The 23,910-nt window shown below is 39.4% G+C and overlaps 1 protein-coding gene across 27 annotated transcripts in view; it reads left to right on the top strand.

Moving 5' to 3' along the window:
• TENM3 (teneurin transmembrane protein 3) overlaps positions 1 to 23,910 on the top strand; it is an 817,612-nt gene that overhangs the window by 777,548 nt on the left and 16,154 nt on the right. For all 27 annotated transcript variants that reach the window (XM_030491587.1, XM_030491600.1, XM_030491599.1 and 24 more), the window contains 5 exons: positions 2,773 to 3,005; positions 3,556 to 3,710; positions 4,548 to 5,422; positions 21,822 to 21,997; positions 22,454 to 22,689. In XM_030491587.1, coding sequence (XP_030347447.1) covers positions 2,773 to 3,005; positions 3,556 to 3,710; positions 4,548 to 5,422; positions 21,822 to 21,997; positions 22,454 to 22,689 — 1,675 coding nt within the window. The remainder of the gene's footprint in view (positions 1 to 2,772; positions 3,006 to 3,555; positions 3,711 to 4,547; positions 5,423 to 21,821; positions 21,998 to 22,453; positions 22,690 to 23,910) is intronic.

The raw sequence follows: 23,910 nt of genomic DNA, 5'->3' as shown, positions 1-23,910 counted from the left end.
GGTTTAGAAGGCACAGAGTGAATGGGAGAGAGACTGAAGCAGGCAGACTATTTTTAAAACATTAGTGCATGGGGAGTAATGCAGGTGATCCGACAGCTGAAGAATTAAAAGATCGGCATAAGCAAGATCAAAGCAATGGGAAATAGATCATTGCACCTCTGTGCGTGTGTGTGTGTGCACTTTAAATTCAAAGCACTTATTTGGCATAGACAGAACGAGTTAATTTATAGTCATTTGTCTTTACAGGAGCCCATGTTGATATGTAACTGCCTGTTTTGCAGAGCCACTGACAGCGATTAGGCGCTACTGAATGAGTCCAGAAGTCACTGACTGTGGATTTTATTTCTTTGCATTTGTTGTTACTGGTAGAAGGCAAGAGCTTAACATCATTTCAAGCTACAATGAAATAGAATAAACTGTGCAGCTTTGCAGCCGCTGGCTGCTTCTCCCTGTACTATTTTTGAGATCTGCATAGTGCGCATGGATGTTTTCTGGCTGGAAAACAAACATGGTTTTCCTTGGACAATTATTCAGTTCCTCAAATTGTGCCTTGCTCTTGTGAATTAATGGGGGGGTTTCTATCAGCTAACGCTGCCTCAGCTTTTTAACCTTCACTTGAAAAGAAACTCTGAAGTTAAGCCTATTGTATTAACTCACCAAGGAGCCATTAGACATCTACATATGGCAAGTAGGAGAGTTTATATCAATTAAAAAATATCCTATGCACTCCCACACTTTGGGGGTGGGGGGTTAGTAAAATAAGAAAATATCCTCAAATTATCAGCTGTATTTTTTTGTTTCGATGAGGATACACTACTTCCTATGAGAACTCATCCCCAGTAAGAAGAGCTTCGTATTTTTTGTTGGAATTACTTAGAACATAGAAATATTGTCATATTTATGAAGAAAACAGCTTTTAAAGTTCTTTCTAGAAAGAAATAATTGTTAGACACAAATTTGATGATTCTTTATTCCAACAACTGAAAAATGTGACCGAAGCAGGGTTAGATGAGTTGAAGAGAGGTATTTTAATTTAGATTTCAGTAGTATAAGAAAGGACTTTATTTTAAATTACAATGAAATAAAATTTAATTGCACATTTCACATTTTGCAACGTGTTTATATTTGAAGTGTCTGCAAAGTTTCTTAAAGACCAAAGTAATCATGTAAATGGGTGTAATTTAATTTGCAGTCTGTAGAGGTATAAATAATTCGTACACTACATAGTGAGCATATTAAATGATCTCTGTGTAAATTAAGGTTTCGAAAATACCTTTCAACTATTTAGCACATTGGCAATAACAGATTTCTAACAAACAGAAATTGAAAGTGAGCCTGCATTTGGTTGCTTTCAGAGGTGCTGTACACCACTCAGCTCTGTAGCAGAGCTTTTTAAGAGGTGCTAATCACTCTGTATTTGATTTCATTAGTCTGCTTCACTTGATTTCTTCATTCTGAACCAACATGTTAAAAGTCTTAAAACCAAAGAAAATCCTAGTTATGCAACACATTGTTTTCTGTGTTTTTGTAATTGGATAGCTATAAAAATCTGTCCCTACTAAAAGCCGTAATTTGTTCACAAGTTGTTCCTGTTGGTCTCTTGTAGCTTTTTCCAAGTGGCAGTACGTAAAAATGTGTTACATTAGCACAGTTATGTATTTACAAAACGTGAAGTGTAGCATTCTGCGAACAGATGTTTGGCTATCACCAAGGCTGGTAGATCTGTTTAAGCAGCGCTTTTGCAAACATCAGAAGTGGGACTGCCTATTCTGACACTCTGCTTCAATCCATTAGGAGAGCATCTGAAATTACCTCCTGTATTTACATGACCTTATTTCAGCTCTTCATGCCATAAATTAGGTCAGGAATCCCAGTTGCGGTGGGTTAAGTTTCTACATCATAATATATCAACCCAAAAGGTAATCTCCAGGGCTGGTTTTTACACCAGCAGGGGAGAAAAGACAGTCATTCTCAATTATGTGCCAGTAGAGAGGCAAAATGTACGTTTCTGGGAAAATGGTTAGCAATATATGTTTTCACTGTAATAAAGGCTGTGTTGGCATAGTTAGCAGTTCCGTGCCAACGTGTACAGTTATTTGAAATACGACTCTTGAGTTAAGAAGAACGGAAAAGCTCCACTCGGTGCTCTGGTGGAAAAGATGACATTTCCTAATGCATTAAATCATGCGTATCACGTCTTTGAAAGCAGTGGATTAAACAAATATTTATGAAGGATGTCTTATCTCTTGCCTGTGAACTAATAATACGAAGTCTGCCTTATCTGTTTATGAATTATATCAACCATGCACCCCAGCAGCCTTATATAAATTATAATAAAACAGATAAGATGATAACAGCAACAAAGCATAAGCAAGGGCTGAGGTCCTGCTGCAAAGTTTGGAACTGGATCAAGGTTCCCAGAAAGCCTCAGAGTTTTTAGACTCCAGTACTTTGATTTGGCTTATTACGGAGAAAGGAGCTGTCTCTAACTACAGAGCAAGGAACAGGCCTGTGAACATCACGGACGCCATGGATCTTCTGTCCCAAAAGGATGAGTAGTCTAGACTGGACTGCCTGTGCCACAGGCAAGAAACATGACCCAAAAAAGGTTTTGGGGCCATGACCTGGTGCTACCTATGCCTAGAGCATCACCACCGGCTTTAACTATTAATGTATTATTTCACACTGCATATGAACTGAAGCCTTTTCTTCTTGATCAAGTGTTAGTTGCAGTTAATCACAGCACGTGCAATGTATAATTCCATTTTACAGCAACAACCCTGCTCACAGATACTACCTCGCAACTGACCCCGTGACAGGAGATTTGTATGTTTCTGACACAAACACGCGCAGGATTTATCGGCCCAAGTCACTCACGGGTGCGAAAGACCTGACCAAAAATGCTGAGGTAATAGGAGGAACAGGGGAACAGTGCCTACCATTTGATGAGGCAAGGTGTGGTGATGGAGGCAAGGCGGTGGAGGCAACTCTCATGAGCCCTAAAGGTAAAAAAAGTTATCCCCCCTCCATAACTTTAAAAATAATATGGAATTCAGAGCAGGGGACATGATTGTGCTTAATTACTGAACCCAGTAGTTGGGTCAAAAATGTGGTTTTGAGTAATTTTTTCCAAGTGGAAAGCTCATTGAGGAAGAGATCTATGTGGGACGTGGGTTGATTTTTCAGAAGTATTTGGCTTGTGTGTTTATTGAGCATTTTTAAATGCTCATTTATATTATGAGTTTGGCAGGCAACAATGAAGATTTAAAATCAGTGTTGTTTCTGGTCCCACTTGCTTTTCAGGTTAACTTAAAAGCTAGGCCCTTCTTAACACACAGCAGCAAATGAACAGCAAATGTGATAAACAATAGTAGATTTCATACTGAATGTTGGTTTATTATGCAAAATATGTTTTCAAGCTGGTTTACTTACTACTGCCTAAAACCATATCTCCTGCCCTTAATTTCCACTAGATACATATCACTTATGCCCTTAATTGTACATATTCACTGCTAATACAAAAAAAACCCCCTGTTTTTATTCTCTTCACTAAAGGAATAGCAATTGACAAGAACGGGTTAATCTACTTTGTTGATGGGACCATGATCAGAAAAGTGGATCAGAATGGAATAATATCCACTCTGCTTGGCTCCAATGACCTGACCTCAGCACGACCATTGACCTGTGATACCAGCATGCACATCAGCCAGGTACTTTTTAGCTGCTGCTAATTTGGAAAGCTGAGCTGGGGCTAGAAATGCAAATGCAGCTTTCTTGCCCCTTAAAATAAAGCTGGGTGGGGGTAGTGTGTAATGTGTATTTAACACAGAATTTGGGGAGAAAGAAACCTCTTCCAAGGGCATGAATCGCAGTGTATCCTCTTAGCTATAAATGCTGCTGTATTCAATTTTTCTGTCCATAAAGTTCAGTTCAGTTTAAAACAGCAAAACTATCAGCAGGAAACATTAAGTCTGGTAGTAAATACTAGGAGAATGGCAGATCCGTTACAACTATCTTGGCATGTTGATGTTTTCAGAATCACTAACATCCTTAGCCTACCAGAGTGAATGAGAGGATGTATACAAAAAAACATATTTTTTCATTTGTCTCAAGAACCTTGTGTAGTTAAGAAAGGACATTACTAGTGGTATGTTTAAAAATGGAGTACACTATGATGTTTTGTAATCTGGAAGGTAGGAAGATATTTTTGCTATTACAGGAATTAAAGATTAGTACTGTCCTTAAAGTATACATTTAGACTTTGATATCACAAATGCATATATATGCATTTATGATGCAGAAACGTATAACATTTATTGGAGGGGAAATTCAACCTGTATTATACAGTTTCAAAGCAACTGGCTTTTGTTTTCAGTAAAGTTTCCCTTGCCTCCCTGAAAAGCTTTAGTTTGCTGCATGTGTTTTCATATAAGTCCTTTTGTTGTGAGATGAAAAATATCCTTACAGCAGCATCTAAAACTAAAAGTGAATTCATTCATTTAATCTGCACTGGTCAGCTGTTCAACAAAACACTTCTGTTTGTTAAGGTTCGTCTGGAGTGGCCTACAGATTTAGCTATCAACCCAATGGATAACTCCATCTATGTTTTGGATAACAACGTGGTGTTGCAGATCACTGAAAACCGTCAGGTTCGCATTGCTGCAGGGAGGCCAATGCATTGCCAGGTTCCTGGAGTGGAGTACACAGTGGGAAAGCACGCTGTACAAACCACACTGGAGTCAGCAACCGCCATTGCCGTGTCCTACAGTGGGGTACTTTATATTACAGAAACTGATGAAAAGAAGATTAATAGGATAAGACAGGTCACAACTGATGGAGAGATCTCATTAGTTGCTGGAATACCCTCAGAGTGTGATTGCAAAAACGATGTCAACTGTGACTGTTACCAAAACGGAGATGGCTATGCTAAAGATGCCAAACTTAATGCCCCTTCCTCCTTAGCTGTGTCTCCAGATGGCACCCTGTATATTGCTGATCTCGGAAACATTAGGATACGGGCTGTGTCAAAGAACAAACCCTCATTGAATTCAGTGAACTTTTATGAAGTTGCTTCTCCAGCTGACCAAGAGCTTTATATCTTCGATATCAATGGGACTCACCAGTATACTGTGAGTTTAGTCACCGGAGACTACCTGTACAATTTTAGCTACAGTAACGATAATGATATTACTGCAGTGACAGATAGCAATGGGAATACTCTTCGTATCAGACGGGATCCCAACCGGATGCCAGTAAGAGTGGTCTCTCCTGATAACCAAGTCATATGGTTGACGATAGGCACTAACGGGTGTTTGAAAAGCATGACTGCACAAGGGCAGGAGCTTGTCTTATTCACCTACCATGGCAACAGTGGACTTCTGGCAACTAAAAGTGATGAGACTGGATGGACCACTTTTTTTGAGTAAGTACAAAAAATTAAGTCAGATGCCTGATAGTTTTATTGAGTTACACAGTACCAGCTGAAATATTTCTGGAGGCCAGTGAAGTAACTGTAAAGATGACCCTTGATAACAAAAAGTACAGAAGGATGCTTTCTGTTTTCCGTGCTGTCTTCCTGTCTGACTTCTAAATATTGGGTATGAGTAATTATAAATTCCTTATTTTGAATTTGAGTTTTGTATATTGAAATAATAGTGAGACAAGATTTCACTCTTGTCAAGAAGGCTGTAGCTCAGACAACAATGATTTTGTGGATTTGCATCAAAACCTAGATTTTCATCCCATTTGCTCATTAGATTGACATTGTTCTGCAGCAGATGCTGACAAGAAATGTCTTCACTGCTCTGTATATTTTTTCTTTCTTTTTTGATAAGTAAAAGCATGTGTGCATGGCCTTTTACTGAAAAAAAAAGGCTGGGTGGGAGGGGTTTTTGAAGCTGTAAAAGGTTGTGTTTCACTGAGTGGCAAATACACCAAAGGATCTCCTGGATGACACGGCAGGCTTTCATACAGTTGAACCTGGGGGAGGGGAAGCCGAGAACAGAAATGTGGGCCTTGGGGGGCGAAGTGTCATTTCTGTAGGAGTAAACTGAAAACGCAGAGACCACCAGCAACGTGTGGTGTACGGGTGGGGAGCACAATAGCAAGACATATTGGTGGAACAGTAGGACTTGTAATTTTACCATCCTCAGGAAAAATCTTTTCAGTGAATTGCTTTACCCTGTGTTACAGTTATTAAGTCATCAGTGCCTGTTCATAACTGCCAGATTAGCAAAAAGTTTTACAGAATCCTCAGTTATATTGACTAAGGAAGGTCATGACAATTTATAGATAAACCAGTAGAATCTGAGAGTTCACGTATGGGTTTTATAGGCAACTTCATTTCCAAATGAGCTGAACTACAAACTGATACGCCAAACAAATGTAACAAAATGCAGCTCAAAACACAAACATCTTATTTCAAGAAAGGTCAATGCAGAATTAACACAGATTTTTTTCAGTTGTCTCTGTCAACTGGAAAAATATGTGTATTTTTAAATCACATGAAAGACGTGCTAAGGTTGGGTAAAAAATGTGTCTATGAAGGAGTGGGAGACGTAGAGTTAGTTTGATAAGTAAAAGCGTTAGAGGGCCTCAGCTGGAGTATTCAGGATTACAAAGGGCATCATGAAAATCCACTAAGTCCCTTTTCTTTTTCTATTTTCCTTTTCTCCTATCTTTATGATGAAATGCAGTAGCAACTGCTGCCAAGGTCAGGGCCTAAAAAAAAAGCTTTCAATTCAACACGCATGGTAAAGAAAATAAAGTGCCAGTGTCAGGCAGTGGCAGCAAAGCCAAACGTCTGTGTTCTGAGATAACTTCATAATTCTGTCAGTGTACATTTGGCCGAGGCAGTGTGCAGGAGGACTCTGAGCACCTGTATCTACTCTCCAGCCTTTACATACACCCGTCAGAGACACGAGAGCAGCAGGTGCTGCTTCACTGCATGTTATGTCCTGAAGTGGAGACAGGGCTAGAAATGCTGATCCCTAACAAAGACAGCAGGTGGAATGGTGCTGCTGCCAGTTCTAAGGTATTCTTACAATAATGTGTAAATTGGCAGGGCTTTGGTAGTGGGCATGTTCCCAAAGCATTAGCGCACATCTGTAATATTTAATTGTGCATTGGTGCATCCGCTGCGTATCTTTTTAGGTCCTGCCAAGAGGACACAGAAGCACAGCGAGGATACACAGAGGAACGAGAAACGGTGGAGGGGAGGGCTCACGTATTCTGCTCATGTTCTGTATGCTGAGAGACCAACTCACAGCTTCCAACAGGCTGGGAATAGTCATCCATTTCCACAGAGAGTGAATACAGTGTTTAACTGTGACACGCACAACCACTTGTTTCCAGCAGGCGAGTTGGGCAAGGCAGTCAATTCAGGGGATAGTGAAGTCCCTTACTGAAATTAAGGCATCTGCTTGGTACAGCAGGCACTTTAAATCATGCTGGAATTCATACTGGCTAATTGAGGACCTAGAGTTTTAATCAGGGCAGTAATTTCTCCCTATGTTGCCTGTAGTTTTTGTGTAGCCTACTGTGCTATACTGCAGAAGTAGCTGGTGGCTCCTGAATGTATCTTAATGGCATCTGCGTGATCACAAAAAAGTGGATATTATATTCACTGTTAAGTGGTTGATAGGTCTATATTTTTCATCATAGGGAGAATTCAGGGTACTGTGTGTCATGAAGTACATAGTTATTTACTGAGTCTGTGAATAGCCATCTTTTACACCTGATCTGCTTTCATGCAGACTTTCTGGTCTGAGGTAGGTCAGCTGGTTTACGGAGAACCCAAAGGTCAGGCTATTCCCCGCAGTAAGTATTAGTATTATTTCTAAGCTGCTGTTTATGCATTTGCTAAACAATTACCTCCAACCAATGTCTCGTTAGAATTCCCAAGCTGAAATAATTACGGAGAAAGCTAGGCAATTTCACTCACCCCGAATTTGCAAGTGTATGAGGCTGTTGCAGAAGCAACGATACTAATCTCCTCCCCGTAGCCATGGTAAAGCAGTAATCTGTTTAATTGCAACAAGGAAGATTCAGATTAGACATTTGGAAAAACTTCACATTGAAAATTTTGGAGCCCTGGAGCAGACAGACAAGGATAGTGACCCCTTGCCCTTCACAGGCTGTCTTTAGAACATATTAGACATCTTTCAGGAGCGGCACAGGAAGAGCAGATCCTGCCTTGGGGTAGGGGTTGGACCACATGACCTCTCAAGGTCCCTTCCAGTCATGTTTTCTGTGATGCTCTGTACAAGTTAATACCAAAAATAAAAAATTGTGCTGATTATGTAAAGCTACAGGCAATAAGTGAAAAAAAAAAAAGCACAGTGTTATTTTCTTGCCAAAACAGCACTCTTAAAAACATCCATCGGGCATCACAGCCACTTATGTCTTTTTAACATAAAATCCCCATGCACCAAATTTGTGTCTGTATATTTCCCTTTTGAAGAAAAAGCAGATTAAACACGACTGTTTTTCTGGGTTTTATTCGAGGATCAGCAAACATTATTGTGGCTTTGGTTTTCAGCGCTGATGATTTGTAACATTAAATCTGACAAGGCCAGGTTTCCAGAGGCTTCTGCTACTATCACCAAACTAGATGGAAACCATGTGTATCGTATAAGGGCTTGTGTGGGGGTGACACGATGTATGTGTGTGTTTCTCTCTCCCAGCTTTTGCATATTGACATTTGTAGGTAGTGTGGGCTAAAAAAATTTCAGCTGAAGAGTTTTCTGTTGAAAACAATGAAGTCTTATTAAAAAAGAAAGGTTGCCCTTGAACATCAGGCAAGGAATAAGAAATTAAGAGAAGAAATCATTCCGACTTCCTTGTTCTATTTTAGTAATAGCAAAGTATTTCAGTTTCATTGCTGGGTACATTTTCTTTTAATATCAGAATTTATTTATGTATTTTATTTACTCTATTGTATTATTCAGATTTTCAAAATATTCTGGGAAAGGGATAGAATTGATACTCCATTGTGAATTTAGACATCCTTCTTACCCAGAGTCAGAACTTTTCAACTGTTACACTGTCCGATGGACTAGAAACGTCATTTTCAACTAACTCTGAGTATGGCTGGGTTTTTTCACCCTTGGTTGTCACACATCTGTTTAAATGCCAGAAGTTTTAACATTGGGGTAAAAATATTGTGGTTTATAGTAATAAAAGGATCAGTCTTTGGAGCCAATTTAGTAATAGCTTCATTAACTATTCTCTTGTGCAAATCTGTTTGTGTAACCGGAGCGTGGTTCCAGAGAACTTAGATCATTTCAGTTGAGTTCTCAGTGATTTGAGAGCAGATTCATGAAACCTTTTTTTTTTTTCCTTTTTTAGAACAACTTTTCAATGCAAAGAGGATATCTTTGAAAAAACACTGCAACCCCAAAATTGGCAATTACTGGTCTGGCACATATTAAAGCATTTGGACTTGTTTCTTTTCATGGCTTTTTTCCACAGTCTAAATCACACAAATACCAGATCCAAAAGAAGTTTTCTTTTTTATTTCATTTAGTCTGGATGCCAATTAATCTAGAGTTTACTTGATTTAGTCTCCACTTTGGCTGAAGGAGGGAAGGACTGACATACAGGAAATAGGGTTTTTACACTCTTTGTGGTTTTTACAGCAAAAATTGTAAGTACTAACTTGAATTACTGATGATATCATATAGTCTCGTCTCTGCATTTGTTTACAGACTTTGATTTTTTTTTAATCTCTTTATGGAAAAATAGATTTCTAAATTCCTATCTTGGTAAGGGTTGTACTCTGCTGATCAGAATTGACACTTTGTATTTCAAGAATGCATACTTTTGCAAAGTACTGTTGTTAAAATTCATAGTAACTGTGAGCTGTTATCGAAGGTCTAAAAACTTGCTGAATAAAAATGATTAACAGAGCATTCACAAAAAGGATTGAAAATACACGCATACTAAAAAACCAATGGAGCCAAACGAAGCTAAAAGTCCTCCAGATTAGGTTTTATAATGAAATTATAATATGAAACAAGGTATAAGAGTAATCAGCCTAATCAAATTCTGTTGTTATAAAATTGTGAGATATCTGAGCTGGAAACTATTAACTATAACTGCATATTATGTATGCATAATATGAACATTTAAACAGATAAATCTTAAAAGTTGAACTAATTATATGCACATTAGCATTTTGGAAGTGACACTTCCAAGCTAGCCTATATGACAGTATTTCTGTGCAGCAGTTTCCATTCTGCTTTCACCTACAGAGAGCTAAGCCAGGTGCACAGAAGGAGCATTTTCTCTGGACCTAAGTTTTTGAAGTATCAGACATGAACTCCTAAAAAGCCTTGAAGTGCCCCTTTGCAATTGCTTAGTCTTGTAGGAGGTCAGACCCACCCAGGCCTGCAACCCCAGGTCTCTGTCAAAGCCCTGGCATGCCAGCAATTGCCAGACAGGCTTTGAAGTCAGCTGAAAATGGGTATAAATCTCACAGTTGAAAGTTTGACGATGCTCAAGAGTGCAAACTATGCCAGAGAAAAAGCTGCTGTTACTTAATCTGACCAGAAGCATAGGGCAGCCCTCTGAGAAGGTCCCAAGCATCTTGTTCAGCCCCGGTTCTTCTGAATCATCTCACTGTCCTGAGTCATGCCCTGGGAGCTGCTGGAAACTGAGCATGCACTTGTGGGGCTGTCACAATCATGCTGCTCTCATTCAGCTTGCTCCACAACTATTCTCTGTAACTTCACCCAGGATGTTACAGCAAGTCCTTAGGTTGAATCCTTGGCCTGCTGCCCCACCAGCCTCCGGCTACTTTGTGTTTCTTGAGAAACTGGCAGAGGCTGATCTGCAAGGGAGGATTCCCTTAGGGCAAGAAGACAGTCTTAGTTGTCTGGGCAGCACCTGCCGAGATTGGGCTGCGCTGCTCAGGTTGCACTCTATGTGCACACTGGTGTGCTTGGCACCCAGGTGATCTACGGACAGCTACACAGTCCTTAAAGGTGGTTTAGGACACATCGTGGTCAGCCCAGTATCAGGCATCTGGGATCTGTCCCTCTGCGGTCCCAGCCCAGGTGCTTCTGCAGGCTCTTTAGTGAGGAGTTAGCTTAGTTCCTCCATCTCACAGCTCCCTGGAAGGTGCAGGCGGCATGTGCTTTCCTCTGACCTCCTCTAACCCCTTTGGTTAAAATCAGAAAACCTTCCTCCCTTAGCCATGAATTCTTTCCAATAGCCAGTGTTTCTCATCTCTTTCCTGCCCTCTCTTCCCTTGCCTTCTCCTTTTATGAGCAGTATCAGCAGGCAGAGATGTGATCCAGACTAAGATGCCGCCTCCTCCTCCCTGCAATTCACTGCCTTTCTGCCATGTCTCTGTTTTGCTCTCCAGACCTTGCCCTCCTACTGTGTTTCCTTACTTTCTTACCTTGTATCTTGCTCCTTCCCATGTCTCCCAATGTTCCTCTAAGGCATGTTTGGCTTCCCTGCCTTTTCCTTTCCCAGTAGTGCATTTCTTCTCAATCCCCTCTTATATCTCTTGACAGTCCATCCAGTGTTTCCCTGGGCACTTCATGCCCTGAGCTCATTCGTCTTCTCCTTTCCTTCCACCCTAACCCGCCCAATTCTTATCTCCAACAGAATGTGACAGAAATCAAAGACAGTGACATTAGCAAGCAGAGCCCTTACAAGTTTACTTTGCTCCCATAGTTAAATTAATGAGCTTTCCAGTCATTCTGGAAAGGTGGTGAAATAATGCAGAACGTGAAATCCTGATGATAATTTATAGACTAGAGACAATCACAGGTAAAAATCTGTTTTCACCGCATACTGCAGAGTACCACCTGTTGCATATTACACTTTTATTAACAATGCATTCACTGCTGTGGTTTCCCTAAATCTCTGTGATGCAGAGTAAGATACTGCCTTTGGCTTGGACTTATTTAGTTTCCCCACATACCAGGCATATCATCTGTAACTGTCGACATTTGGCAATAGGGAATAGATGGTATTTTGCAGTTTTTCTCCTCCTTCATCTTAATGCATTGCTTGTGGAATCTGACCTGGAAATACTGAGATTTGGCTTGTAAAAGCTCTATGGAACTTCTACTGAAAGATTTCATTTATATAAAAGCAACTGTTCGATTTTGATCAGATAAAAATTATCCCCCATTAGTGGTATCAATTCACTTGCACTTTTACTGTATATGAAGGGGATCACAATTCAGTTTTCATCATCAATATTTCTATTCCATGTAACATTTGTGGGGGTTTATTTTCCTATAATGTTTCTGTTAATTTTTCTACCAATTTTTCTTTCAGTAGTACGAATCTCTAAAAATGCCTAGTCTTTTGTCTTGCAATTTTAGGGCTCTCATTCTAATTTGATTCTGTTTTCTTATAAATACCAGAACTTGCAGAAAATTGTAATCTGGATTTTTATCACCTCTAAACAGCATTCTCTGAATGTCCTTGGTATGATAGGGCTTTTTAGATATTTTTATCCTTTTACCATCAACAACCTTCTGTACCTTCTGCTGCTACTGCTGCTCCTTTTTGCTTCATCAGTGTAAAACATAGTGGCTATAAAGCAATTAACCATATTCATCAAAACAGTTTTGTTCAGCTGATTATCATATTCTTGCATTGACTTCTGTAGCATCACATGAGCCCTTGGTTGCAAACCGTGACTTACAAGTGCAATGTCTTTAATCTTCCCATATTATATTTACTCACGCAACAGAAGAGATATTCTTTTCATTCTTAACTGTCTCTGAACTGTCTTTTGGGGAATATTTTTGAGATACTGAGTCCTCGCATAAGTGCCTCTTTCTCCACATTGCCTGGCACAATCCAGCATGCAATACATACATATATTTCTCTCTTAAAGCACATGTCAGCGACTAGCTTGTCCTCTGTTAGTCAAGATCTGGTGGTTCTCAGCCGCTCAGTGTGGCACAAGTTGAAACCCTAGTAGGCATAACCCTCTCTCATCATTTCATGTAGACCCATAGAGGCAAGGCTGGCCGAAAGATTATTAAAACAATTCCCTCTATTTAAGCAAGCTAAGTACTCACTCCCCTTGCCCAAAGAGAGCTTGTAGGGAAAATATAAAGCTGACATGTTCAAATTGTGCATGGCCACAAACTGAAGAATGATGTGGGTTTTTAAACCTTCTCATAGATACATCAATACTTCATAGACACGTAACCATGTTTCATGCAACATGCAATTTCTGAGAGGAGCTTAGTGACAGTTGTGCTTGCTTACCATGTTTCTTCTTTAGATAAATCATTAAACACTTCTATTTTTTTTCATTTTTATGTTCAACTGCCTTTTGCTAAGGCAGAGGTTATGATCTCCCAGTTTTCTAAACTGGAACTCTAACTCGGCTTTACAGTAAATGTCATAATAATACAACATGCTGTTATAGACTTCAGTCTTGTAAGACTTATGCTGGCAGTGGAGCACACAAACTTGCTGTTTCAGACTCATCCTTCTTAATGACAAAACAGCCATATTAAAAATGATCAATAATAGATACCATTAGATATCCATGAGAAATTTTTTATTGAACTGTAGTGTGTCCTTTAATTGCCCTAATATCAGTAGTATATCTCATCTAATCAACATTTACCCATTTCTCCGTTCTTGAATGTTTACTGTTCCTTGTCCTTAGAACTAGGCTAAGTAATAAAAGCAGAACAGAGAAACCACTGAATAGGTAATAATATCAAAAGAGCAGTGCTGAAGACACATATCAACATTATTACATCATGTATGAGAAAGGAAGAAGTGCTTTGATGTCTGTCAAGAAAATCAGCATGTGATGTCTCTGTGGTATTGGAAAGCACTTAGAAGCAAGGATAATTCAGTAAAAAATAGTATTGTTCCTATTAATGACATAAATGTCCTGCATTGTCAATCCTGTCAGCTCTGCTCAGGCTCCTGGAAGTATCTGTTTCACTTTTGACTTTTATCAGGGACTTAATAATACCATTTGTTCAGTTATTGACATGTTAATATTCTTGTCCATGTTAATTTTCTTTGTCAAACAGAAGTCAGGGAGACTATTAGCCAAGGTAGCTTGCTCTCCTTTACATTCACTTCACGGGGGACCTGGTGCAGTAAGGGTGGAAGGGCAGCTCCGGACTGCATGTGAAAAGGCGGCTCTCTATTTTCAGTCATGCTGTATTCAAACGCGCAGTCCTAATGTTCAAGCTTCATCAAGAGATTCAGTCTTCCTTGATGTCCCCTGTGCGGCCAGACTAGTCAGCCTGGTAGGGAGCCTACCAGGCACATACATTTGAAAGTCCTACCTAATTCACTCCGCAGAGGGGAGAATCTGTCACTTCTGAAGCCTGCATTGGTTGGGTGTGACTTGTGCTCCAAAGGAGTAAGGATGTTATTCTAAATTAACCATAGAACCTGGATCTAGCAATATTTATTTGTCATCTGGGTATTCCACTGTCCTAAAAAAAAAAAAATCCATATAATTTTGCTTTCCTTTTGCATTTCAAACTTAATGCAATTTAGTAAGCTTAGTATGTCCACTTGTGGCCCTGTAAAAACCCCTTCATAGGTTTTTTACCTTTCAAAATGACAAAGAAAATCATAAAAGAAAAAAAAAAAGAACGAAGAATTAAGAGGGGGAAAGCAACATTATAGCTTATTGCGTGAACAAAATGTCTGGCCAAACGGACCAGCGTTACATCCTTTTTTCACTGAAGGCCCATGCACACAGCTCTGATAGTGTTAGCAGACCTTACAGCAAGGGGCAATCTGTCATACAAAGTATATACACATCAACATTTATTTGAAAAGCCATACCCTGGTATTTATATTGACAGGGCAGACAGTTTATTAGTACAGTAACTGATGAGCTAAGGAGGTGGGGGGGGAGTGACACAGAAACAAACCAGCAGCCTCAGGGAGCCCGGAGATTAAAGCCACCGCACGCAGGAAGCTGCTGCTGGGCAGGAGCTGGCTTTGCACACCCTGGTGAAAACCGGAGTCTGGCCCCTGCGGACCCCACAGGGCTCGGGGGCAGTGGATTCCCATTAGAGGGAAGTTGAAAGGCAGCGGATGAGTGTTGAGGTCTTGTAGATAAAAGCCTGGCTACTGTAATTTATCCTCATCTTCGTAAGGATAAGCACCCTTCAATCACTGTTGAATTGGCTGCACTCAGTTCAAAAGGGTACATGCTGCTGAGCTCACCGCCAGCCCTGGGAAGCTGCTCCATCCCTGCATAACACCCATCATTTAAGCCCTAGCACCTCCATCCCATTGCTCCCAGAGCACCCCTTTCTCCTTCCGCGTACACCAGAGTTGTTCTTCCCACTCTTCAGAAAGCACCATCATCATTAACACTATCTATTTGTGCAGGCTCTTGCGCATGTAAGGTGTGTGTCAGAAATGGGAGTTAAAAAAGAATTCTTGTTTCTGTGATTCCCTACAAGAATATACATGGCAAGTACTCAGTGCAGCAAACAGCACCGTGTGGCAGGATTGCAACACCGTACAGCAGTGAGTGAAAAATTTGGCAATCTTCTGGCAAAAAGTAAAGAAGCCACCCTGGCAATGTAAATTTATGTATTGCTTCTTTCACTGCAAAGCACCACTCCCCCCCAGTTGCCTGTATCTGGTAGTCATTTTGGATCAGGCTGTGAAGGTGGTCGTTCTTACTGCAGCACAAACACTGAACTCACACTTGTTTGCCTGGTTGTGCACTGAAGTGGAAAATGAGCATCAGAAACTTCTCTGTACAGAAGTGAGCAAGCTATCGCGAGGGAAGGTGTTGATTCATTTCTTTGAGCTCCCTTTCCAACAGACACATTTCCTGCGGTGATTTTCATTTAGTGTGCCTGTTGTTTTGCAGATGAGTTATGGCTGTCAAGAATGGCCTATTTAGGTGAATTGTTCACGTCTGGTGTGCTGAATGCCAGTTTACAAAAAAAGACTGAAAAGTATCCTTTTACTGTTATGACAAAATAAACACACACACACAAAAAAAAAACCCCACCTCAAAAGCTGAGTTAGGAGAAGGTGAAAAGAGAAATTGTCAATCACTTTCCAGCTGAGGAAATCTCTTCATTAAACCTGGGCTGAAAAATTCTCAGCCCTGACCACATTGCTGAGATAAAAGACCATTACCTGAATTATTTAACCAGCTGTGCAAACAGTTGTGTAAGACTTTCCCAGATGAAAACAGGATAAAGACCCTTTTCCTATGGAAGGCAGCCATCAGATAAAGCAACAGGAAAAACAGACCAGCTGCTTGAATTTAAGCTTGAGTTGTCTGACACTTGATTGAGCAGGACAGAGAAATTTAGCTGATACTGATACTTTTCATGCCCTTCAAGCCTCTGTGGTTTTGTGAATTTGCATTTTGTGTCCAAATTCCATTAAAAAAAAAAAAGTAGATAGATGAATTCCCATACAGAATTTGACTTTGGGCTGCAGTTCACTTTAGCTCCTTCCTAGAATCATTCCTGGACCTATTTTCTGTAATTCCTATTCATCCATTGTGTTCTCAGAGCTAGGCACAGCAGAAAGGAAAAGGGAAAAGAAGAAGGAGAGGAAAAAAGAATAGAGCAGAAAGGAAAAGAAAGGAAGGAAGCTTTTTCTTTTAATATATTTAAAATTCTGTAACACTCAAAAAAATATAGAATTTTTTTCTCATGCTTAACAATATTTCAGATGAGAACAAAGAAAAAATGCTACCCTTCTTATACAATAGTAAAAAAATCCCACTTGTCATAATTTACGAACCTACTAACATACATCAAGTTGTCATTTATGACACATTTGCTTCCTTCTTGTTAAGCAAAACAAAAACAATACTAGCAAGACATACAGCTCTCACTGTTTATGGTTCCATTTTTAAAAAATACATCTGTTGTAGCTCAAAAGAAAGTTATAGTTTAGTATTTTGGATTTCCTGATACATTTGTACTGTGAGTTCACAACCAAGGTGATGTCAAGTAGACTGTGTGGAATTAAAGGAATAAGTGCATACAGTATTTCAATTATTATTTTTGAAAAGGCAGGTTATACACGAGTAGTTACAGATCCACTGAAGTGTGCATCTCAATGAGACTAAAGAAGAAATGCCAAAAATAAAAGAAGTCATTTGTTTGTCCATGCATCTGTAGATTAGTTTCACTTCATTATTAGAAAGTCACTCCTTCAGTCACTCTTCAGACAAAGCAAAACCAAAAAAGCCTATCAAAATGAGGAAAGCAACTCAGAAATGAAGAGAAAAAGTTAACAAATTTTGTTAATGTTGAAGTTGAGAATCTTTGCCTCTTGTTTAACAACTCCCCTAATGGCTAAAGATGGTCAAAACTAGAGCTCCCAGTAAGTTGCCATGTCCTGTTTTAAGTCAGTGGAGGACAGGAGAGTTCCATATGGGTGCCGAAATTATAGTAAAAAGGATGGGATATAAACTATGGGTTTGTTTCCTTTTGATCAGCAAGGTAACTGTTTTGTTACTGGTTTAGCAATGCAGTGTTTCCTTGTCAAGGTGGCTTCTCTTTACTGTTGTTTTCCAACTGTTAATTCACTATCTGGGAGTGGCTAAACTTGCAGTATGCTACAGGTCACTGAATACAAGTGAAAGAACATATTTGCAAACCAGCGGTCTTTAATGTTAAAGACAATTGTAATTTATGTAAATGTGAACTTAATGGCCTCAATAAGCTGAAGGAGACATTTCATTAATAGGTTAGGACAGATTTTTCAGTATGTGTCAACATGGTGAATACGCACCTAAAACAACAGCACACTGCACTTCTGAAAGTCAACTTCGAACCTTGTGTTCTCACCTGCCAAGAAGCAGCATCTTGGCACATAAGGCTTCTATGAATAGTTTGAAATCAGTAGGGTTATGTTCCATCAAATTTTTAGGCATTATCGATAATTTGAGATGCATAGAGGAAATGCCTGATGTGTGTTGAATGAGAATGTAACGGTACTTTTCATTTCATTTTACTGTCAAAATTATACATGTCTATATTATGAAATGCATTCATGCCTCATTTCTCTATTACAGTATCCCAACTAACAGTATAATCTGTAACCAGTCTTTAAAGAAATACATAATACACATTTGCACAGTATGTCTTGTTTCCTGAAATGTGCAGGAACCAGTGTGCCTTGCTCTTCAACCTGACATGTTTACAATAGAAAAAAAACCCCACTATTACTGAATTTAGTTTGGTTTTGTACTGAGTGTGCTGCAGAGGTCTGTGGGAAAACGGTATCAGTCATAACTCAGCAGTTGGCATTAGCAGCAACCTTTACTATATGCTTCATTTCTATAACTCCCTATTTTATGTTGAAGTATCTTCTGATGTAAAACGTTAATAATGCTCTGCAAGTTGGGTTGAGATAAATGTGCTCCAAACTAAGATAAAATGCACGTGAGGAACAAGTCGGAAATAAAGTAAGTAGGGCATTTCCATCTGTGACAAGGCTTACTAGGAAGTTATCACTGCAAAGTGAAGTGTCCTACATAGACTAGAACAGAAAATGGTCTGGGAAGGAATGTAATTAAAACTAAAGGAGATGAACAATGGAAAAGATACTTCCAGTAGGTGAAGAGCAAAAGGTCAAAAATCTGGGAAGCTGATTATATCTCTGAGAAATTCTCACTGCAGAATTGGAAAACTGTCTAGCTGTAGCAGATCATCCTGAAGAAGAAAAAGAATTGGATCTAAGGGAAACTTCAGCTAACAGTAGTGGCAGCTGCCCCTGCTGCTGTCTTCTGTAGCTACTGACCAAATATAAAGATTGTTCCATTAATGCAAATGGAAATGAGTTGATGGGATTAATGCACATGAGGTCACACCCAGTAAGCAAGTTTCTGTTTCAGATTTTTGAAAAGTTTATGTGAGACTTGCTCTTAAGGAATCGAAGAGGTGGTTTGAATGGCTTTGCTATGGAGCCTGGCACAGGAGAAGGATCAGAGGGCTCCACAGCAACACATGTGCCTGAGCTGGTGTTTGGATGAAAAGATCAAAGAGGCCGTGAAATGCCAAATATAGGCACTCGCCCTCTAGACTTTAGATCTCACTTTTTTCAGGGCAATTTCAATATTAGAACACTAGGCAGATAAAAGAAATCTCTCAGTCTAAAACTGACAGTCTTGGATGAATAAGTTCACCTTGGTAGCAGAATGCAAGGATATTTGAATGTAATAAGAAAAATGGCAAAGGAATGCCCAAAGGTATGAGTGACGTTGCTGTGCTGAGCACTGATAAGGTTTTGATTGTAAAAAGATAGCAAGTGTAAGTATAATACTGGATGTGCTGTGAACAAAATGAAGGACACACATTACAATCCATCGTAAAATGGAATATATAGTAAATTGTAGAAAGACCTATTTGCTATCTCTTTTTTTGTTCCCAGCTATAAAAGTGTGAGAAATCACATCTTGGTTACATTTTCTTCCTGCACTAGGATGCCTAAACCAAGGAATCATGGCTTTTAAGATTCTTTCAGCTTTAAAGTCATGTTTTTAAGAACATGAATGTGTAGCATGATATTTTGCTGATCTTTGAACTCTCCCCCCACTGTAATATATTAGCCACTTATCTCAGGCTCATGATGTGCTTTCATGTATTTGTGAAAGAAGAGACCAGTTCAGGAACTGTAGGCACAGAGTCAAAAAATAATAATGTGGAAGCAAGAATGCATAAAACAATAATAGCGATGTTCAGTGCTGCATACTGCAGTGAAGCTGCACACTGTACTGAATACTACTCATGTGTAGCATTTTCCAATTCAAGTGGTATCCTCAGAAATATGGTAATTTATTTCTCACAAATATTGCAATTCAAAGGGTGAAAAGTTCTTCCTGTGGGGAAATCTTACCTTCTGCGGCTTTAGTAAGCATTGTTTGAAATAAAGACTAGTACTTGGCTACTGGAATCAAAGGACACGAATAATTCCCAACAACATAATTTGATACCATTTTCAAACATAAAGAGGAAAATAGAAAAGGACACTAATTGGACAATATACGTTCCCCTGGGAGTTGAAAGGGAAGCTGTGCATGAAAATAAAACAAGTTTATGGAACTGAGGAATGAGACTGAAGGTCATGAATGGGCTAGCAGTCACAGTCATGCACAAGGAACGTTGGTATGTTTGTTTTGGTCTCCCACATAAATGCTGTATCTCGGCTTGCCAAATCCCATATATGAAAAAAGAGCCAAAATTAGAAACACACTGGAAGAAACCCCATTATCTTGAAATATACTTAACTTCAAAAAATAAGTAAGTTTCCCTACTTGATTTCCCTGGCTTGCAGTAGGGTTTCTGATTTTTAAACATTCTTTTCTTTTTCCTGTTGCTAAGTGAAAGTCTTATATAAACAAAGGAAATCAACTGTGTTAAAAGGATGGAAATGACTGTATGCAAAAAGCTGTCAAATCTACAGAGTAAGCAAACTGGAAAAAAACATTTCTTAACCTAATCCTTTCAGTTACAGCAATGCTGTGCCATAGTCGTGCAATTCAGAGAAAGTTGGTGTGTTGGGGGTTAAAATTGTTTGGTTAAAATTCTCTCAGTTTAAGAAAAGGGGTTTCTGTAGCCTTTGATATGCTTGGGGCTTTTTATTTGTTAGTTTTTTGGGGGGTTTTTGTGTTTCTTTCCCAGAAGGAGCAATTTTGATTATAATTGTAAGCATGAAATGTCTAGCACACTGTGAAGACCTGCAGGGTCGCGTTCTAGTTACTTTAAAAGACTAAAGCTTCCTTCAGCTTCCCACTACATGGTCACAGGAGAGGGATGAAAAACTCCTGAGAGCAAACAGGTCATATGTGGGCCTGGAATCACCCTTTGGACGCTTGTTTCCGTAGCAGGTACAGGCAAGCTATGCTCCTGTACAAGGAGCCTCAGCTGAACACCTAGGCTGACGAATCAAGGCTGTAGTACTGGAAGAGCTGATCTTAAAGGCAGTTTTATGACCTGAAGCTCACATAATGCTTTACCTCCCTATACTGTGACCACAATGCATGTTTGGATGTGAGCAGTCTCAGGTCTTGTAACAATGGAGTATACCTAACACAGCATAGGAAAAGACATCATTTAGATATTATAGGTCTACTTCAATTACAGAAATCGTATCTGCCTATTCATATTAAATGGATATATATATCTGTTGGTTTAAAGAAATGTCAGTAGAGCCAGAAAAATAAAAGCATCTTGTGCATGTCTTGTGTCACAGTTCTGAAACTATGATCCATAGGCAGTTAACAAGTGATATGTGGTAGCTGTTCCAATTTGCAGCTACAAGCAGCTTAAGTAGATTAAATATTACCCTATATTCTTTCTCTTAATAATACAAGGGATGTTAAGCACTCAGGAACAGGAGGACAGGTGGTCTGCAAAATCATTGAATAGGAATGGCCCAAGAGGCATTCTTACTAAGATACCCTTTTTATGAAAAATTTTGAGGATTCCTACAGTAACAGCAAAATCTAGTCCGGTAACAGGGAGTGAGTACAGAATGCTACGGAATTTAGCACCAATAAATATGCTCCCTTTGAAATGGTGAATTAGATGTGCAGCAGGATCTGGTCACACTTCAAAGAATAATACGCAGAGCTGAAGATCCATCTGTTTGCTCTTGCTATCACCATTGAGACTCCTGTATGTTAAGCAGCCTTTTGACTACTTCAAAGCACGTTTGAAGTCTTTGCTGTGCCTATCCCATGCACAAAAAAGCAAACGTGCCTTAACAGTATGAGTAGCTGGTATTTTCATTCATTTTACTTGTAAATGAAAACAATTTGTTCCTGCTACGTATCCTTTCTGAACTTTTTCTTTTTTTTTTTTAAGCTACGATAGTGAGGGCCGTCTCACAAACGTTACATTCCCAACTGGAGTTGTCACTAACCTTCACGGGGAAATGGAAAGGGCCATTACAGTGGACATTGAGTCATCCAGCAGAGAGGAAGATGTCAGCATCACTTCCAACCTATCATCGATTGATTCTTTCTATACCATGGTTCAAGGTACTGTAAACAAACCAGAATTTTGGAAATGAGAAAGAAATGGATTGAAAGGGGAAAAGGTACAGAAATAGAAGGAGGTGAGATTTTAGCTTGAAGGTAGCAGGTGGCATCCCAGCAGCCACATACTGGAAAAAGTCAGTAGTCATAGTATGCTTAGGATTAGGCAAAAAATGCCTACTGAAACAGCAGAAAATGTGTTTTGTGCCAGTTCCAAGAACATGCTCTGAGGGTGGGACTTTTTTAAATGTTTAAGTGACTTTAAAGATAGGTCCCAAAGACATTTGTGCTCTCATGTGATACAGATATTCTTACCAATCTCACCCTTGGTATTTATTACCATTGGGTCAGTTATGTGAAGTCAAGCTGTTACATGAACATATTGCATAAAGTGTGCAGGATAAAGGCAGGCTCTTAACCCATGTGGGTAACCTGTGCTTCTCTTTTTTGCCTTTCCAGATCAGTTAAGAAATAGCTACCAGATTGGTTATGATGGCTCACTGAGAATCCTGTACGCCAGCGGCTTAGACTCACACTATCAGACAGAGCCACACGTGTTGGCTGGCACCGCCAACCCAACAGTGGCAAAGAGAAACATGACCCTCCCGGGGGAAAACGGGCAGAACCTGGTGGAGTGGCGATTCCGGAAGGAGCAAGCCCAGGGAAAAGTCAATGTGTTTGGCCGAAAGCTCCGGGTAAGCATGCAAGCATATGTCGTACCTATTGCATTCTCATTAAGTGAGAGGAAATTTAAATACATTCCTGTAGGTATTGCCATCCAACAACCACAGAATATTTGCTGTAGACAAGCTTATTGTACAGCAGGAAGTACTTGATTTTATTACTTCATTTATTGTCTGATTTTCTTTATTAATTGCTCTTTTCTGTGGACTTTAAACTGTTGGGTTTAGCCTAGAATACCTTGGAATGAATCAGGATGAAAGAATAATTTTCTGCTTTCCTTCACTGTTTTTTTTCTGGTACTGAATTCACACATCTGACTTTGAATCTTGTTTTAAATTATTCTACCTTAAGTTAGCACAGCCCTAATACTTACTTATGGTAAAAACGGTGTAACTGTGTGTGCATGTGTATGGCATATTCCTTTAACATATGTCTTTACCATTTTGTTGGCATTTCTTCTTCCTATATAGTGAATAAAATACAAGTAGGAAGCAAACTATGATTTATGACAGCCATTTGGTAAGGACAACGTAGATTAAGCATTTAAAATTGGGTTGCCAGGAGACCATTTCAAGACCATATCAGAGGTCTGACTTACTATTAGAACTGAACTCAGTTCTTTAAAATAAGGCCTAGGCAGTGTATCAAATGAAGATAAGTAATTTCAGACCACTCGACATCTAAGAGGTAACATGCCATTTTAAACCTTAAAATATTTTGTATCTTCACTTGGGATGAGAAAGGAGGGAATGCTCTCACGGACCTTCTATTCCTTTCTATCACTCGTTCTGCAAGAAGAATGGATTTTTTAAGAAGGAAGAATGACTGTGCACAGTAGCTGCTGGTTCATAGGCACGTCATAATACAGTGGGATAATACACCTGCCAATTCATTTGTGAAAGAAGCCCAAGAGAAAATAAAATAACCATATGAATGGCATTTGCTTTGGCAGTAAAACAAATCACCATGAGTCCAGTTCTCAAAAGTGAAGCAAAATTTTGGCATTCAAGTGCAGAGGAGGTAAAATAAATGTCACAGGCAACTTGGAAGACTTAACAGGAAAACAGGAAAAAAGTAACAGCAGAGAAGAAGGAAAGACCTAACAAGATGGAGGGGAAAGTGAGAGATTATAGAGTAGGATAAAATAGTAGTAATTAAAAGTATATATACAAATGGGAGAAGTAGGGCATGTGGAGAATATGGGCTAGTAAGAGAAAAATGCCTGCAAGGAA

The sequence above is a fragment of the Strigops habroptila genome, chromosome 7, assembly GCF_004027225.2.
Source record: "Strigops habroptila isolate Jane chromosome 7, bStrHab1.2.pri, whole genome shotgun sequence".
Taxonomy (NCBI): Eukaryota; Metazoa; Chordata; class Aves; order Psittaciformes; family Psittacidae; genus Strigops; species Strigops habroptila.
This window is presented reverse-complemented; position numbering and strand designations above follow the sequence as displayed.